Source organism: Brassica oleracea, chromosome C4 (assembly GCF_000695525.1).
Source record: "Brassica oleracea var. oleracea cultivar TO1000 chromosome C4, BOL, whole genome shotgun sequence".
Lineage (NCBI taxonomy): Eukaryota > Viridiplantae > Streptophyta > Magnoliopsida > Brassicales > Brassicaceae > Brassica > Brassica oleracea.
In genome coordinates, this window is record NC_027751.1 from 50788392 (window position 1) to 50808279 (window position 19888).

The 19888-nt window shown below is 35.2% G+C and overlaps 3 protein-coding genes and 1 pseudogene across 3 annotated transcripts; all 4 read right to left on the reverse strand.

Annotated features, from left to right (window-relative positions):
- Positions 1–366: 366 nt before the first annotated feature.
- On the reverse strand, positions 367–2420 carry LOC106339176 (annotated as a pseudogene).
- A 2278-nt stretch (positions 2421–4698) lies between these two features.
- LOC106339451 (probable signal peptidase complex subunit 2) lies at positions 4699–6593 on the reverse strand. Its single transcript, XM_013778262.1, has 5 exons — positions 6404–6593; positions 6157–6308; positions 5849–5930; positions 5012–5154; positions 4699–4927 (listed from the first exon to the last, which is right to left on the reverse strand). The coding sequence occupies exons 1-5, from the start codon at positions 6503–6505 to the stop codon at positions 4828–4830; spliced, it is 579 nt and encodes a 192-aa protein (XP_013633716.1). The 5' UTR covers positions 6506–6593; the 3' UTR covers positions 4699–4827.
- Positions 6594–6997: 404 nt separating this feature from the next.
- LOC106337371 (peroxisomal nicotinamide adenine dinucleotide carrier) lies at positions 6998–9600 on the reverse strand. Its single transcript, XM_013776469.1, has 10 exons — positions 9337–9600; positions 9166–9243; positions 9019–9093; positions 8805–8935; positions 8302–8356; positions 8021–8128; positions 7818–7886; positions 7636–7737; positions 7425–7548; positions 6998–7340 (listed from the first exon to the last, which is right to left on the reverse strand). The coding sequence occupies exons 1-10, from the start codon at positions 9415–9417 to the stop codon at positions 7147–7149; spliced, it is 1017 nt and encodes a 338-aa protein (XP_013631923.1). The 5' UTR covers positions 9418–9600; the 3' UTR covers positions 6998–7146.
- A 1030-nt stretch (positions 9601–10630) lies between these two features.
- Positions 10631–12248, reverse strand: LOC106337131 (uncharacterized acetyltransferase At3g50280-like). The gene has a single exon (XM_013776178.1). The coding sequence runs from the start codon at positions 12147–12149 to the stop codon at positions 10737–10739; it is 1413 nt and encodes a 470-aa protein (XP_013631632.1). The 5' UTR covers positions 12150–12248; the 3' UTR covers positions 10631–10736.
- Between the last annotated feature and the right edge of the window lie 7640 nt (positions 12249–19888).

Genomic DNA, 19888 nt, shown 5'->3' on the forward strand with positions numbered 1-19888 from the left:
AAAAAAATTGATGATTTACGATGAAAAAAATAAGGATTCTCCGCTTACCCTAAATTGACATTGAAAGGGTTGAAGGCTTGAAGGTACACGGCGGAGAAGAAGAGAAGTGAAAAAATATTAGGGTAAACAAGTTTTTAATCCTTTTGTGGTTTTTTCTTTTTTTTTATTAAAATTTAAATCAATTACGAATTAATTTAAATTTTAATTAAGGTTAATTTGGTTAATTATAAGGGTATAATGGTATTAAAGAGAATATAAATCTTATTTACCTAAATAATCCTCTACAAGTCTTATTGGAACAAATCTAAGATTAAAGTGTCTCATTTTTCTAATTTTCCCTTTATCATATCATCTACAAGGGTCTAGACAAACATCATTCTCTGGCAAGCTTGAGCAAACTTGTGCTCTCTCTATTACATCATTTTGTAACTAGAAGATTGTCTATCATACCCTCGTTAAATCTTCTACAAGAGGTAGATTTTTTTAACAAAAACGATTGGGAAAAAAAAAGAAACACACTACAAATGACTACTACACTTGATCTCATTTGAAATGCTTAAAGAAGCTCCACATTCTCAACATAATACGTATACACGCTTTGACCACTCAAGTGTTGCAGCATCTCGAAGAACCCACAGCTTAAAACTTTTACATGATCGACTAGCATAGCCAGAATTTTCCGAGGACATAAGCAAACCTAATCTGCCATTGTAGTTTATCATAGTTGTTGAATGAGGCAGTGCTTTATTGAAACCTCCCAAGAGCGTCACAGAGCTGAACTTCTCAGACCTCAAATCAAAACAAACTACCATAGATTCTCCTGAAGAAGGCCCAGATTCTGTAGCTATATAGTACAACACGCCACTGATGCAAATCCACTTACCAGAAGAACAGTGTGGGATGCAACATTCGACCGCCCTCCATGACAATCTGTTGGTTCCTAATGTCAGAACATGGAGCTCCTTACCATCATCACGTAAAAGACAATACCTTGAACTCTTTAGCAATGGGGTCATATCCAAGATAGCTTTCCATTTCCACTCCATAATTCTCTTTTGAGTTCAATCTTGGTAATGTCAAGAACTGTCCTGTGCTGGGGTTACATATCACCATGACAAGCACTGTTTTGTTCCTGCCCAGTTTAGCTCCATAACAGAAGAATCCATTGGTACAACCAAATAACAAAATACTTAATGACTCAAGTTTCTCTCTGTGAAGAAGAAAGAGAAAGACATTAAACTTATCTTATACTAACAAAATACAGTTTAGAACTTAGCCACAAATTCTACAGAAATGTCACATTCACCAGACCGAAACAACAATCTACCAGAAATGTCGATTTTACAAATTGCAGAAGAAATGAGGCAAATCTTTGTACACATAAATGTTTTCAGCATTTCTTACCTCGAAATTCACTGTCACTAGGTTGAATTTTTGGACTCGGTTCGTAAATCGCAGTTAGGGTTTAGAACTATCCCCAAAATCATTTTGTCGGGGAAGAACAGATAAAAGAGAGTGCAGTAATAAATTTAAAACCTTAGCATTTTGAATCATCTTTACAATTATGTTTTGGAGTATCGTATTATGTTTTAAGATAAGGTTTGTGGGTTAGGTTTAAGGTTTTTTCTTAAGATTTGGAAAATATACAAGTGTTTGATTTTCTGATTATATTCAATTGTATTTTTTAATTATTCTTTTTTTATAAATGTTGGATCTTGACATATTTTTATATATTTTAGAGTTTATAATCAAAATTTATATTTTATGAATAATGATCAAATGTTTAGAGTATGCTTAGGGCTTAGAGTTTAGAAAAGAAAAGAAAAATATATTTTTCAAAAATATGTCACTACTATTGGATTTTCTCCCCTGTTATTTATTATTTTATCTTTTAGAGTTTTTGAATTGTATATGAAATTTAGAGTTTAGAGTATGATTAGGGTTTGGTTTAAAAAATTCAGTTTCTACGAATAGCCACGATTTCGATTGTGGAAAAATATTCTCCAAATTATATCATGGATAGTTATAGATACTTATGTCCACAATTTACTTTGTAGCAAGTTGTGATTTGATATCCTTAAATAGCCACAAAATAATATCCTTAAATAGCCACAAAATAAAATTTGTAGCTAATTAGCCACAAAAAATTACATAATAGCTACAAATTTTCATTTGTGGAAATTTTGTGGAAATTATGTTCTAACCACTAAAGATTTGTAGCTAAGTTGTGGCTAAAATCAGTTTTTTCTTGTAGTGACCTATGATTTCTCCATAGTATCATGGCTTTGCTCTCAAGTGAGATTTTTTTTTACATAGTAAGACCTGATAAGCATCATCAGTTTGACATAAGATCCCATGACATTGGTCTCAGGTCGATCTTCCTTCGCTATTGGAGATGAATCCTCTTTCTCTGACACCATCCGTGCTTTTGTCATTGCTGCTTCATCTAGCCGGTGACATCAACAAGGACACATCATGTAAGCTTGCTTGGATGACGTGTGTGGCTTCAATATGCGGTCCCTCAATCTTTGAGCAAATCAGTAAGAAGATTATGCACCCTAAGCAGCGCCGTCAGAGTTTTAAAGCACGTCATCATGTCTTTGCAATCGGCCTGCAAATGATACAATCTCTTATCTTTTTTTCCTCATCTTGTTTGTTTCGGTGCTTATAGAAAAACAAAAAATCATAGGAAGACCTCTACTATTTAAAGGCATCTCTATTTTTCTGTTAGGTTTTGATTATCGTTTTTTCTTTTTGGTTTTGAACTTTTAAAAACAAGCAATTACATGGACGTGCATCCTTAGAGCATGTTTATCGGTAGTTTCTTGACACAAGTTCCTAAGATTAAAAAAACTAAAATATTAGAAAGTTAAGAAAGAGAAAATTGAAAAGCTCTTAACTAAACATTTTAAGAAACGGTTCCAACAGTGACACACATATGTGTCACCTATATATTGGTGATGTTTTATAAAAAAAAAAACTGAAAAGTAAATTCATTAGTATAATATTAATATTTTTTTTCTTTCAGAATCTTTTACAGCGTTGAACATACTCTTAGTTGTAAGAGCACCCGCATTGAGGGTTTATGGGGGGAGTTCACACAGAAATCAAGAAAAAAAATAATAAAATAATTCAATCCCATGAACCCCTCTCTCCTAAAGCTCTTTGGGATGAACCCCTGTCTCCTAAAGTTCATCACTGTAGCGCGGGCCCCACATGTCGTGGCGGTCCGCGATTGGTCTAGATTTTTTTTCTCTTTTTTAAAAAAAAAATCAAAAAAAAAAAGAAAAAAAATTTAATAATAAAAAATTGAAAAGATAGAACCCCAAAAGGGGGTTCATTGACGTGGGTGCTCTAGGATGTAACAAGCAATTAGATAATCTCATTTACTCCATGAAACCATCATCAAAGTTTCAATGGGAGCTATTCCCCACTATGTTCAGCTCAATATTCTCAGCTCATCAACGTCTGTATCAAACTATCATAAAAGTACCAACAACTCACGAGTCACGACCTAGCCTAATAACAAGAGCACCAGTGTGCACATTTCCCTCTATGAAACCATCATCTGAGTACCAATTTTCAATCACAGCCTCGAAAAGACTTAAAGACTTTATCTTAATCTTAACACATCATCAAAAGCCTTTTAGAAAGTTTATAGAGCTTACGATGGCACTAGTAATTGTAACGACCCGGTTCTCTGAAATCCGTTTGGTTAATTATTGTGGTTTATTATTATTATTTCAAATCAAACCAAAGCCTTCTCGCTTTCGTAATTGTGGGTTTCTTAATCATCAAGTCTATTCTTCAAAAAAGAGTTAAAGTCACATATCTTGGGTTTTATTCTAAAGGGATGTATTAACAGCCCACAAAACCTCTTAGCCATTTTCTTAAGAAAAATAGACCTAGTCAAGATGAAATTAATTGGCAAGTAAAGAGAGATCATGTCATAGCCACCAATATATTTTATGCCTTACTTTTTTTGGTACACATCAATTCGAGAGAAAACTTCTCATTCAAGGATCTACGACTTTCACAAAATGGTACTCTTGTCCATTAAAACTTTGCTACTTTTGTCTGTCAACTTATCAACCAAAATTGGTAAGGGCATATAGTCTACCACAAATCATTCATGGACAAGCTTTCAGGTGTTTGGTTCTTGATGGACAAATATTAGTGACAAGTTTTGATAGATCAAAACATATCCTAAGACAACGTTTTGATGGACAATTCCCAAAAAGTAACAATTTGTAATTGTATTTTGTAATTTGTAATTGTATTTTTTAGTTGATAAAAAAAAAAGCATTATGGGTAAAAAAAACCATTGCTTCAATCTTATCCATACATGATACATGATACTTGTATGAACAACAAAGCTTTTAAATGAAGTAGTTTTCTCTAAGAAAGACATGGCAATGTATGATGAGAGATAGTATTGAACAAAGCAAAGCGTGGAGGGACATGTTTTATAGAAATTTGAGAATGTGGCATAATATGCAAGTTCCTTGACACCAATTACCATAAGAAATGTTTTATCTTTGGTGGACACCGTATTTTCCAGCAAAACGCTTTTAATACATCAACTGTAGATCCAAATAGTATTGATGGTTTTTCTTTATCTGGATAAACCCGTTCTACCTGATATCATGATTTAACCGTGTATTTTCCTTTTTGCTTGAAATGTCAACCATACTTATCTACCATGTGAAAATTTTGATTATTATTATCGGGAATATTTTAATGTCATCTCTAAACAAAAGTCGTTTAAGTATCTAAAACACATTTGGGGAAGTTTTAAGAACATAATTTCTCCAATATATATAATCATCATTTCTTCTTCTTTGGTTCTTCGTTTGCATAGTCCTTGATTAATGCTTCCACGTCTTTCCAGAACAAACCCTCAACGAGAACTCCTTCTTTCGTGAACCTGAAAAGGTACAAACAAAAAAACATACAACATAAGCTCGAGCTTATAATGAACAAATAGTAATGCAGAGAAAGAGAGAGAGACCATTGGGTGACACTTTTGGTGAATTGGACTGACTTGCCAGCTGAGATTGATTTTGGATCAGCACTGTCAATGGTGAGAGTGTACTCATCAGAGAACCTCGGCAGCTTTGAAGACACAATCAAGCCAGTGCTGGTGAACGATCCCTGCGTATTCAACCAACCCATTTTTAAAGATTTTTGAACATAGTAGCAAATTATGAAGCTAAGCATTTAAAACAAATGAAAGTGCGCATGCCTATCAAACAGAGAACATTAAAACCCTTATGTGTCTTGACTGTATCAGAATGAAACAAACCCACTAACCAAATTACTCGCATCAAATCTAACCAATAAGTAGAGAATGAAATATGCTCTTAAAACTCTTATCCTCTCTGATACAAACTACATGAAAGGAGTAATCATCTTCAAGCTGGTGAAAAGGAGAAAGAAAACAACCCACATTACATTCCCAGAACCACCCATTTAGCTGAACAACTATGTTTCTGAGGAACAAGACAGCACCAATCCCAAACACCAAAAGAAACAAGAACCGCCAGAGTCATATTGCCAAGACTTTGAATAATCAAAACAAAAAAAAATTGAAATTGCAGCTATTCCTAAAGCTCAAATGCCCAAAACCAAGGTCCCCTAAGATACGCATATACACTACTTAACATGTCAGACACACAATTTCAAATTCCTTACAAAACAAAAGGAATGTAAAAGTTTGACACAGTATGTGAAGGAACTCTGTACATTAGGCACCTAAATCACAGGACTAAAGTGGATGCATCATAGAAAAAAGCAGACACAAACAATCCAAGATTGATTCCTACTCTAAACAGTTAGAGAATCAAACCTCAAGAGGATAGGTGAACAATATCGCATTCTTCTCCTTAGTGTACATAATCAGCTGCATCACCCCATTCAGCACTACATACGTACACCATAGTCAAAGAGCCACACATCTTATCCAATCACACTCTACTAGAAAATGTTTTTTTTTACTTCAAAATCCAATGCCTAAGCACAAAGAAGTCAAGCCACGTCACATTTATCTAAATCCCTAAAAACCTTAACTGCTAAGTCCGCAGAACAAAATGGTAATCAAGCAGAAGGCATTAAGCGAATCCAAAGCAACGATTTGATGTTAAAAAAAAAGGATATAACGCAATGCATCCAATCAGAAAGTCTCTGTTCTCGGGAAACTTCTTGTTGTAGAACTGAGCAACGAGAGCAACCGCGATGATAACCGCGCCTAAGATCAGCTTCATGTTGCTCAGCCTCACGTCCTCCTTGTAGCCACGGCTCGTAACGATCTACACAAAAGGACAAAAGGATGATCGTAATCCACAGATCGGAGAATATAGAGGAGGAACGCGTAAGGTGAATAATCTGAGGATATGTGGCTTACATCGGAGACGGACTCGTCGAGCATGTGCTTGATAGAGTTGTGGTCCAATAGATTGACCTTCTTAACATTCTTGTTCGTCGATTCTACTTTCTTCTCTTCCATGGCGGATCGGATCGGATCGGATCTCTAGGTCTCTTCGAAAATTCAAGTGCTCTAGCGAACGCAGTTTCTCAAGGAAGACGATACTTAAACTGGGCCGTGATGGGCTTCAAAGGCTATTTTGCATTATAAATTACTTTTTTATTTCAGACTTTAATTACTTAATATTGTTCTTTTTGGTATGTCAATTAAACAATTTAAACGTTTTTGGCAACTAATCAAACCCTCTTTGTTAAAAAATCTAAATAATATTTTCAATCATATATATTTGACTACTTTTAAGTCTTTAAACTTAAATGTTGAAGGTTTGTTTCTTTATATAATTAGATTGGATTCCAAATATATTGATGGTTAACTTTTAATTATCTTGTAGAGAGATAACTCAGATAAGAGGCCAAAAAGAAAATAAAAATGATAGGAAAAACACCAAATAAATATATATTTTTTTTGGAACAACACCAAATAAATATCATACAAACCAATATTCTTGCAGGAATTACAAATAATCAATTTGCAATTATCAGGAAATGAACAACATTCCTGATTGTGTGATAACTAATCAAGAAATTATTGGAATTTTAATTTAAAATCTATTAATTTATTTCAATCTTATTCCTAAAATCCTAGCTTGATTGAAGAAGATTTCAAGAAGGCTTGGACTTGACTTTGCTAGAAGTCCCGTTTGAGAGCAACAGCTTAGCTCCCTTCACAAGCTCTTCCTTGATCATGAACAGAACCGCAGCAGCTAAAACGCTCTGAACTATCTTTGTGCTCATCCCTTTGTAGAACCCGTAAAGCCCTTCATATCGAATCATCTTCAGAATCGCATCCAGTGTTCCTGTAATTCAACCATCCATAGAATTAGGAAATGAGTTTTGTGGCCTTTACTAATGATCTCATAACAACAAGAGGAAACAAAAACCTTTGTACTGATGTCTTTTGTCTCCTGTTGTGACCTGTTTGGCTTGAAGTCGTGACTTTACAACAAGGAGAGGATAAGTTGTGACTGTAGCTCCAAGTTTAGCCACAGCTCCAAGAAGAAATGTCTATGGGGATTGGGGAACAAAGTATAAACAAGGAGGCAGAAGCATCTTATCAAAAGAAAAAGAATGCAAAATAATTAGAGTCCGAACCTCCCAAGCGGTAACGCTGTTGCTACTCTTCAAGGCACGTTTCTTCTTCAGCTTTGCTAGCATTGTCTCGTACAACATAAATTGCATTGATGGATTACTTACCTGTAAGTTTTTCAAAAACAGTCAGAAAATGCACCCACACAAACAATATCAGAGTAGCTTCAGAAGCTAAGTTCACATACCATGATCAATGTCGGAATTACACCTTTCCAGAAGCCAGTCACTCCAGATTCATCGTAAACGTCTCGAATCTGAAACATTGTTCAATATGTATCACAGAAGTTGTATTCAGAGGATTATAGAATATGAAAGGGTTTCAGTTTCATATTTCAATCAGGTCGAGCCAACTCTTTCTGCTTTGTAAAAATACGAAGCTGCCTCATACCGTGTTAAAGGTTCCATATGGACGCGGCTCAACTGGAACCAGAACTTCAATTTCAGAAGGAGGTGACTCAGAGACTGTCTTTTGATCTTTTGGCATTTTTCTGTGGGTCTGCATTATATACAAGTATTCAATAAGAATCAGGGGGATTAGAAAGAGGACCAAAAAACACTAAATGCAAAAAGAATACTTTGAAGAATAAGACATCTGTATGAAAATACATAGGAAATAGATTAAACACCATAAGAAGAACTTTACTGTGCTGTAAATGAAGCCACTTATACCTGCATGCGTGTAACAATCACCCAAATTGGATTCGTCATCAGAACGTTAACTGCTCTGCATAGAGAAATAGCCATCGTACTTCAAATGAGACAGTAGAGTCAAAATAAAAAAGGAGATATAACATTATTGAAGTATGGATGCTTATTATCTTTGGCAGCCAAAGTTTAGAATCAAACATCAAAACAACTATGACTATAGGACCTGACAGCAAAAGAATACACCATCCACCTAGTAGCTCCAATAAACATGCAACAGTCTATAAGAGCATGAGATGATAGCATCAGTAATGTGACCACGGAGAGCATTCACTCATAGCCTACACTCCAGAGAGTCAATGTGAAAACTTTGAGAAAGAACTAAACCACCTAAGTGTTACTTAGCATCGAAATCAACCATTCAAAACACTTATGTATAGCTTCACTAACTAAAGACACTCCGCATTGTAACAGACCAAAATCTAATCATTTACGACGAAAACTACATAAAAAGATTGATGCTTTACCCGGCTAAAGCAGCCACAAGGAGTGAAGAGAACATCCCAACGGATCCGTCACCCAACCCTATCTTACTTTGTTGCAGAGCTGCAGCTTCAGCTTGATTCCGAAACACTTGGTAGAAGTAATAGTACACACCCTAGTCTCAGCCACAAAAATAGTGAAGCAACTAACTTAGAAAACTTTCATTCATCTCTTTCAAACTTCAATCCAATGTATAACCTGTGACGCCGCGGTTCCAGCGAGAGACGGAGCCAATCCACCATATAAACGCTCCCATCCTTCTTGTTTCACAACCTTTCAATACAAAAAAAATCAGAGCTAAAACTCTCTCTAAAACCAGCCAAATCCTTTGATCCTGAGAGTAACCTGGCACATGTGTTCGATGGTTCCAAGCTTCCTCTTCTCCCTCTTGATATCACGCTCCGTCTGTTGCCGCGTATTTACCTAATTTCAACAAACACAAACGAAGATTATCATCAACAAGGAAGATCACGCAGAAATTAGCCGTGAAAGCAAAAAAAATAATAGAATCGTTACAGTTTGGAGAGGATAAGTGAGGAGCTGAGCGATGATCCCGCCACCAGCTCCAGCCAGTCCATTTATCAAAGCGTCCGACATGATCCCTACCTATCGGAATCGCTACGAGATCTAGATTACCTCCGATTCAAATTGGAACCGTCACCAAACAAAACTTCCGACGACGGAGGGAGGAGTCAAAACGGATCTTATGTAGGTTGGAAGAATCTTCCGACGACGGAGGAATCAAAGCTTCACACGCGATCGAGTTGACGTTGAAGAAAGAACAGTGTGTTTATTATGTTATGTATGTATGGTAATTGACTGATATACCCTTTTCATTTGAGTGATATTACGGGGTTGGATAAGCCCATCTTTCTTGAATTGCGTGTTGGGTGGGTCGTTCATATGATGTGGGGCAGAGGAGAGAAAGGAAACTCTTCTTCTGCATTTTTTTTTGGTGATCTCATTCCCAAAATACTTGCTTTGGTGGAATCTTTCTCCCTTTTGTGTATCGACAATAGAATCTACATTTCAATACATATTTGATACTATACCCTTTTTATATGAAGTTGCAAATACTAGTTTCTTTTAAAAACTTACATTAGATTTTTATCATGGTTAGACGTAGATTTTGATAAGATGGTTGGCGAAATATAATGTACTATGATGCAGATAGAATTTCTAGACGTGAATATCATTAAAATGTAGAATTTTTATTGTAAAATCGTTTGTTTTTAGTAATTCTCGTAATATATTTAATGATTGTTAAACCATTTCTTTAATGAATCAAAATAGTGATTTCTTGGATCATGTTCTTGTTATCTCTCTCTCTCTTTTTTTTTTTTTTTGTAACTTAATGTTCTTGTTATCTCTGTTTACAGAATTTTGATGTTCACTTTAGCTTTTCCACAATGCTATGTAGATTTAGAGATTAAGAGTTGTTTTGAAGCTGGGGATGATGATGGTGTGGAGTGCTGCTTTCATGTTCACTTTTTACCCAACAAAATCTTTGATGAACTAATTCAAATTGATTCATATGATTAAACATCTCCTCGTTAAGGTTAGCATAGGTGAGGAGAACTATTCGTTTTGGGTTGGTAAGTTAACACACACTAGAATCTAAGCAGAGTGTAACAAGTTCATTGGTTCATGTAGTGCACAAACGTCTTCCGTAGCTAAGAGAGTATTAAAAATCATGACAAAGGTATGGGTGAGTGCAGAGTAGATATCTGAGATTTTTAAAGATGTATATAAGATCCAGTTTTGGTCAGAATAAAAAAAATGAAATCAAAAATCTTTAGCGCCAAAAGTGTAATGTAAACATATGTATAACATTTTTATTGAGTCAAATTACAGTTGCGTTTAAATATTACATCGTTAAGTTATTGAGAATGAAAGTAAACCGTTACGTTACTTCATCAAACTTTTGACACATACCGCATAAACTCGCCGTCGCATTCTATCCCAGCCATCGTCTCCGGCGCCAAGATCACCTCCAAGTCAACGCTCCCGTTCCCATCTCTCCCCGGAAACGCCGAGATCTTCCCGTCGAACTTATTCGCCCGTCCGCTTCTAACCGCCACCGGCTTCCCCCACCCGAAATCATTCTCGTACATCGGAAACCTCGGCGAGCTCCCCATCGTCACCGAAGCTCCGTCGGCATTCCCTAAAGGAAAGCACCTCGGATTCTCCTCCCATTCCGCCACGACTTCTCGGATTCTCTCGTCTCCGTGAGCCGCCACGCTCTGGTTGAGCTGATCGGCGGTCCACCGGATATCCCGAGATAAGACTTCCCCCGCCGTGGCGAACGTCGGAACGCTCTGGATCGCGTTTCCGAAGTACTCCGGATTCAGTTTCGGGCTCAGACGGTGGCGGACGTTGACGGCCATGCGAAACGTCGTCGTTTTAGTGCTCGGAAGGTTCCTCGCTCGAGTGATCGCGCGCCAGAGCAAAGCGCATAGAGACTGAAACGACGAGATCTCCAACTTGCTCTCTGTTTTCGAAACGGCGTCGTTTCTATCTAACAAACTCTCCATCATTTCCGTTAGTTTACCGTTAAGTTTATCGTTGCTCAGCTTCCCCAACACTTCAACGCCGTTTCTCTCGCCGTTCACCATCGCTTTCAGCTCGAGGATCTGTTCCCTGGCGAAACTGAAAATCCGTTCCCGTAACGGAGCGTTCTCGTCGAACGTCACCTTGGGCCCACCTCGAGGCACTTTGAGCACGGCCGGTGAGATTAGCACATTCTCCCGCGTAAAATCTGGCTGACGTGTCGCATTCTCAGCTCCTCTAGACACCTCCGCGAACGTGTTAACGAAATTCCACAACGACGTTCCGTCGACCACGGCGTGGTTAACGGAGCATCCGATGAAAACGCCGTCGTTTAGTTCCGTCACTTGAACGGCGAGGATTGGTCTGTTATGTCCCTCGTAACTCACCGCCCTGTCGTAGGAGAAAAACTCCTTCACCACGCCGGGAACATCAACTCCGGTTATAACGTCGCTGACGCGGACGGATTTCGCCTCGGCGAAAACTATGTCCGCGCCGGCGTCATTGCAGGAGAGGAAGACGTGGCCGTCTTCGGAGGTGGAGAGACGGCCGGCGAGTGGAGGGAAGTGAGAGAGGGTTAGAGAGAGAGAGTGTTCGAGGTGAGAGAGAAGCTCCTGTGGAGTAAGGTGGGGACGAGTAAAGAGACAACCTTTCTGGATGTAGTGGCAAGAGAGCATGGGGAGATCGGAGACGGAGAGTTTGAGTTCAGCGAGCGTTGACTTTTTGTCAGGGAAGACTTTGTTTGTTGAGATTACAGTTACAGAGTTCTCGAGAGAAGGCATTTTTTTGTCGGCTCTTTCGTGTTCTGTCTTTAAAACTCTCACTTGCTTGTATGGTGTGTGATGGATATGAGAGTGCGATGACAGAAGAGGATGGGTGAGAAGAGGTATATATAGTTGGAGGATGGAGAAGAGGTTCATGAATCCGATGTGATGATGTGGTTGATTATTAAAATAGAGCCTATCTTCAACTTGTGTCTCTACTTAGGAAAAGTGTTTACTAAAAGTGGTTTCCTTATTACTTAATATGTCTGAAAATTTTGATGTTTTTAATTGTTTTGTTTGTGTAAAAATGGGTGTGGAACACATGTAACAAAAATGTGTGGTAAGTATACAGTGAGTATACATTCCCCTTGTGTTTTGGGCTAATAGTCTAAAACATTTAAGAATTTTACAACAAATTAATCAGATAAGATCATAGACCATCATTCAATATTCTTCAATTTGTAATGATCACCACTGGTTTCAACCAATGATTCCAAGCCACATTTTAACGACAAGTCAGTGAGATCAGATTTATTGATATTTTCTGCATTAAATATATAATTTTCTACTTTCACATATAGTAATAAATGATTTCAATATATCATTCCTTTTTACCAACATATATCTGAATATAAATTTTATGTAATGATATCAATTTAAATGTATTTGATTTAAATTAGATATTCATTATAAATGTTATATTGATATTTATACAATATAAAATTACCTTTTAATGAAATAGATAGAAAGGATGATAAAATTATATAAAAGTGATTTGTTTGTGACATGAAAAAATTGTAGAAAAATAAGAGAAATATGTCTTCTTTCTACTGAACATTATGACTTTATGAGCCATGCTTGAAAACTGGTTTAGTTAGGTTTAAAACAATATTTGAAAGAGATCTCTGTAAATTTAAATAAGTACCCGGGACTGCTAACTTTACTGGTAAATACTTCTGTGACCTATCTTAAGGGTGGAGGTGTAAGGTTTGAGTGTCAACATCTACATGCAAAAGATTTATCAGTCGGTTTTTGTATTTGGTCCAAAAGAACTTATAGGCTTTGGTACGGAATTTTTTGCATTAAAAAGAAATAAATCTATATAAGCAATGTACTAGTGTATAGACTATGGTCAATTTGCCACAGCGAGTTGGTATTATTACTTCGGTTAATGCATTGCTTCATGTATCGAAGAGAATATCCGAAGAAAGAGGTTTCAGGTTTGCATTGGGGTTCACACAATGTCGTCGAATCAACAAGTTTATTGCATATTCTCGACTCTCGAGACTAGTGAATCAACGTGGAGTGCAGTCGCGCAATTTCGAAAGTTTGCATGGCATACATGCACAGTTCAGTGTGTGAGACTAATAGCAAACCAAGTGTATGGTCGGGTCAGTATGTTCCGGACGAGTCACTGACGATTGTTTTGTGTATTCATTGTAAAAGACAAGCAAGTTATGACACGCTCGTGGTGGAAAATAAAACTTTTATACGAAGAAAAGATATAAGCAGCTATTTTACTTAAGTTTTGTCATATGCGATTCTGAAAATCCAATAAAATAACTATTTGTGTTTTGCTTATTATGCTACGTTGTGTGTAACTTGGATGAACTTTACATAATATTTTCTAATATGTAACATTTAATTATTTACCAGTGGAGTGAAAATAATGATGAATTCTATAAACTTAAACAAGGATATGGCTTATGAACACTAAGTAATAGATTCATCAGAATTTAAAAAACTGCGGTGAAAATAAGTGATGCTTATCAGAGCAACTATACTAACGTATTTTTTTTTATCATTAATAACAAAAGATATCATATAGCGACATATGATATTCATATCACTACGTAGCCAGTTTTGGTTTTCTGTATTTGAGGTAAGAATAAGACAATACAACGATGGAAATTGAATAAATCTTTGACCATACGAGAGCTAAGATTCTCAAATCCAAAAGATTTTATATGTATCAAGATTAAAACTTCTTGGCCCACGTCCTTCGGATTCCAAGAGATTTGCATGGGGTATGAGAACTAAGAAGACTTGTAATGCACCTCATCCTCATGTACCATTTGTCTTATATGAAATTATAAAGACTATTAAAGATCAATCAACTCACAAATAATAAACTAATATCGATTAGAGAAAAGTGAGATAATTAGCAAGTGTGCTTAATTAAAACACGATAAATAGCCCTGTTAATGGGTTGTCATTCCTAAAATCCCGATAATCGTCGGCGTCATATTAAACTGATACAGTCTAGTTCCAACTGCGTTGGCAACTGTCGCAACACTTCATATATGTCTATATTTTATTGGTTAAACTATAATAATAAATTAAAAAATACTAATCGTAGCTTATGTTTGAACTAACTTTGGTATAAAGTGTCGGTTTCTACAATTATTATACGACGATTCTCGTTAACCGTCATTTTCAGTTTGTGTCGGCGCCCTGAGATTTTATTATTATTACAAACTGCCACTTGCGGTGATCCCGTGCGATGCAGGAAAAGAAAGCATGAAACATGATGCTTCTCCTGATCGTTGGATTTGGCTTCCTTCGTTTGATCATTTTTATCGGACAGGTAGTTTCTATTACGTGAGTCCGGTTGTGTTGTGAACTTGTGACTAATTATCGCACATGCATAACACACAAGTGTTTCACTCGGAAGTCGGAACGTTCTTTGACGATCATTGACGCCCCCACAGCTAATTTGACGTATCGTCCTCGATAATATTTGTTGAAGTATCTCAACTTCTTCTTCCCCTCCTGATAATTAAATATCTTCACTTTTTTAAAAACACCCTTAATATCTTTTTTTTTGTAACTTAATATTGTTGTATATCTTTCTAACAGATCTTTTTGCATATGTAATGTGTTTAGTGGTAAACTCATTTTATGTGTAAGTGTAACCCATAATTTTTTTTGTAATATCTTAATTTTCCAGAAAAAAAACTAATTAATATTCTTGTTGTGATCGAACGAATGAGAACATCACAAATACATCATCAAGATCTACATCATAAGCGTTGAAATAGTGTTATCGATCTAGACAATGAATAAATATAGTTAATGCAAAACAAACGGATACTGAACGTAGAAAGTGATAGTAAACAAATATAGCAACAATCTATAAAGTAAGTTTTAGCAAAAATAAAATAAAATAATATGTACTTTACGAATTAATAATTATTAAATTTTAACTACTTTCTTAACATTTCGAATGATTTAGAAATATATGTTTCAAAAAAATTAACTACTCGATAAAGTTGACCTGGATATTCATAATCAATTGGGAATATATTAAATAACCATAATCAATCAGGATTATTAAAATCCCTAATCAATCAGGCTTCATATATTACTAACTTTTGTTTACTCCTTCGTCCTTTGGAACACAAAGAATTTTTTGAACTATATACGAAATTATAGATAATTTAGTTCCTGATAAAATGAAGTGTTATTTAGTTGTACGATGATAGAAAAATGGTGTATGATATCATTTTCTTGATCTCTAGATTAAGGAGAACCTCTGAGATCTACCATGTGTATGACACTATGACAGGTTGACAGTTCGAGTTTACCTTTTATTTTCTATACGTGAACTGTATTTTGGTATTGGAGTTCAATAACTAAATCAAGATGTGCTCTACCACATATGTGAATTCAAGTTAAATAGTGGTTAATGTATGATTTAATTAATTTAAAGATAACAAGTGGATGTGTTTCAAAAAAAAAAAAAAAACAAGTGGATACATGCAAACCATTTTGACAGCGCCAGACATATGAGAAGCTTTGATCCATATCTCTCTGACGGTTTAGTCCTATATACGGATTTCGTATAGTTTAATTTGTTTGGTCTGCAATCCAAATATATTGTGTTTCAAAAGTCCAAAGTCGAGTTGATATTAACAACAAAAATTCTCATAGTTTCATACATATTATATGCATAACATCAAATAATATAGATCCAAGTATGAAAGTACAAATCAAGACTCATAACCATTTTAAAACTAATCTAATTTTAAGTCAAGGCAATCTTGAAGTCAAGATAACTGAAGTTTAATATGAATATAATGGATGTCGGGATACGTTGATGAGTCGATACCTTATGGGCCAATACAAGTTATTATGATTGTGTTAGATCATAAACCTGACAGAACCAATCAATCAACCCGATCATATCAAGCATATTACAAGAGAACCAATCAACCACGATCGCACTATCATATAATTTAGGAGTTATATAATTAGTGAGTCAATAAACTTGTAAGATATGGCTGTGGACATGTGGTGTGAGAGGATACATATAAATAAGCAAATGGGAAATTTTTTAAAGGCAAGCCTAATACACAATTAGTAAATTACACACTCATGCAATTTGAAGAAGGTTTTAGAAATAATCGATAGGGATTGAAATAGAGCTAATAAAGAAAATGGCTATCGTGTGGTTTGTGCGTAATAATAAAACAGAAAAGCACACACTTGGCTATCCACCCATTTTGAAAGGCGCCGCTTTCTAACTACAATTTTATTTTATTTGTATCTTCAATTTAAATAATTTTCAAAGCTTATTGATTTTATATACTTTTTTTAAGAGATAAATTATTTAAAACTTTTCCAACCGTTGGCGCAAAAGTAATTGTTCTTTCCAATTAGAGAACTTCTTCTTCCTTTTATCACATCAAACCCCATTATTTGGTTGTGATTCTCTGGCCTTTTCATTTGTAATAGTCACATCAGGCTCGTAACAAAATTTATAAAAAAAAATTTGAGAACAATGCATATGAAATGAATCTAACCATGCAAAATAAATTTAGTAGAATTAAGCTATAACTAATAATCAAAACCACACTAGTGACAGTAAAATGAATAAAAATGAAAAGAGTGAAAAAAGAACAACATAATAGGAATACTGGTTCCTTATTGTTATATCCCGAATTTGATAAGAAATCGTTTTACTCCATGATTTTTTAAATTAAAAGGAATGACAAGAAACATTGGAGAAAATATATTTCTTATAAAATATATTAAATTTAAAAAATAAGAGAAATTGACTGCTCCTATTCATTCTTTTAGTCACCATTTGGACTCTACATATTAACCCAGAACAGATGATAGATCACTCAACATAAAAGAAATGATATTTTCGTTTAGCTTGTATGTGTTTGTAAATATGTTTTACATAAAGATGTTATATTTTAATTTTTTTAAGTATTTCATATAAACACATAAACAACAAATTATATTTTGTTCTGATGCTTTAGAAAAGACTCGTCCAACAAAAAAGATATCTAAAAATGAAAAGAATGGAAGAAAAAGAGACTTTCTCGATATGTCTCGTCCTCCACTACTGTCCTGTCCTGTACTGATGTACTCTTGTAATAGACCAGATTGGGTTCATTTCATGCAGAAAGCCAATACATCTTCTTTTCTGTTTATTCTGTAATTTCCTTGAAATAATAGTTTAAGATTCTTGATATGGACGAAAAACATCCAAATACATGACATGAAAAAACAAAACGTATACAAGTAGCTGAAAATGAATTGAACATCAGAATGATAGATTCAAAATATAATGTGAATTAATTGAACAAAAAAATCATATTTCTCAAAATTTAATTCTCAGCATCATAGATTTTTCGTATATTTTTTAAAAAAAATTATAAGTATATATGTCAATCTATTGTACTCGGGAATTCTAATTCTAAAATTCAAAACTCTGATAAAACCTCTCCACAAATAGTTTCGTCCACACCTAATCAGCATCATCTATATATTAGACAACCATGATGTCTTTTGTCTAGAAAATCGCATATACATGTCAAAAATATTATAATCATATACGTTTAAATTTGAGTTTAAGAATCGCATTTTAGACAGAGAGGCATACACGCACAATTTTATGTGGAGGATGACCTTTATGAATGGCACCATTTTGTGCGGCTTTGATCTATCTCACGCTTGAACATAAACTATTTATTCCCATATAAAACAAAACAAGAAGAAATTTTACATATCATCGCATAATTTATACATTATCACAACGTAAGTCAACCCTTTGACAAGATCCCGTTGGTGCATATATACTATTTTGTAGTTATTATAATTGATTAGTATCATGTATATATATACTACTTAAAACGTGGGTTCATGTACCGCTAGCTAAATGCATTTTATCAACATACTTTGAACCAAGGCAGTGTTCGTCATATTCGTTCTTATTCATCCTTTTGCATCAACTATAGTATATAGCTTAGATTTTTAATTTATCTCTTTCTTTCATTCTCTTTTCAAATTCTACTTTTTGAGCTACGTTCATTCATCAGCATTGTTGAGAAAAGAAACATTATCTCTTCTTAAATCATTTGGAATGGGACATCTGATCCTATCCTCCATGCAAAGTGATGAAAAATTTGAAAATCCCAATTTGTATGGATTGATAGCTACACATGATAACGTGTGTCTTGAAAGAAAATGTGGAGCAGTTTTTCTGTACTTTGTGTTTTCACCATTTCGAGCAAACGTTTCTAGACATTCATTCACAAAAGTAATAGAAATAAATCATTGACAAGAAAACATTTGTCTTAATAGTACTTTCATCTCTTATTGACGCTTTAAGTTCATTCGAATACATAACAAACTATAATCATCTGTGCATTTTGTTTAAAAGTTGTTGTGCCTTTAGAGTTGCACTATAAACTATGAAATATATTACGTGTTATCTACTATTCCCCTCTGCATCTTTTTGGTTCATGGATAATCCATATTAGTACATTGGGTGTATTCAATCTAAAATTTGAGGTGATTTAACTTTTAACGAGGTTTTAGATGATTTTAATGAATTGCAGAAAATAAAATGATTTTTGTTAAATCACTCTAGAATATCATCTAAAACCATGGGATTTGAGTTTTATTTTTTTAACTAAGAAATTTCACCCAAACACTATAAAATCACTTGAAAACTTTAAAATTCCACAACTTAAAATATTTTCAATAACAGTGGATTTCAGAGTACTTTATAAAATGTCAAGTTCAATAACACTGGATTTTAAATGAGTTTTTAAAATTCATGTTTCAATAACAGTGGATTTGTCATTTTGACACAAATCACCTAAAAATCTCAATTGAATACACACCCCTAACAGATATATTGTAACCCATTATGTCATGTAAATGCATCGATCTAAACCTAAGTTGGTGACAAACTGATATCTTGCATATTTGCATTGTTTTAGTAATTCATTCTTGCACATGTTGAATCATTTAGATTAATATTTAGGCATCTTTAGGTTCCATATTGCATACATAAGTCTTTATTAGGTGTTGGAGCATCATTTGGAGTTTTTGGAGGTATTTGAAGACATTTGGGCTCTTAAGGAATAGAAAATGATCATCTTAGCGAAATGGGAATTGGAGCGAGGTTCTGAAGCGACCTGATGCACCCGCTCTAGATGATTGGAGTGTAGAGCGACCCACTGGAGCGAGGTATGACACTCGCTCTGCACCAGAGCGACCTCTCGCAGCGAGGTAGTGTACCTGCTCTGGGCCCAACATCCTGTCGACAACTTTCGAGAAGCGGAGCGATCAAGACGGAGCGATCAAGACGGAGCGAGGTGGGTACATTGCGCGTCAAATCCATGAAATGCGAAGGAAGCCAGAGCGACGTCCCGGAGCGAGGTGGCGAACCCGCTGTGAAGCTGGAGCGACCCACCAAAGCGGGGTCATGAACCCGCGCGCAAGATTTATATTTG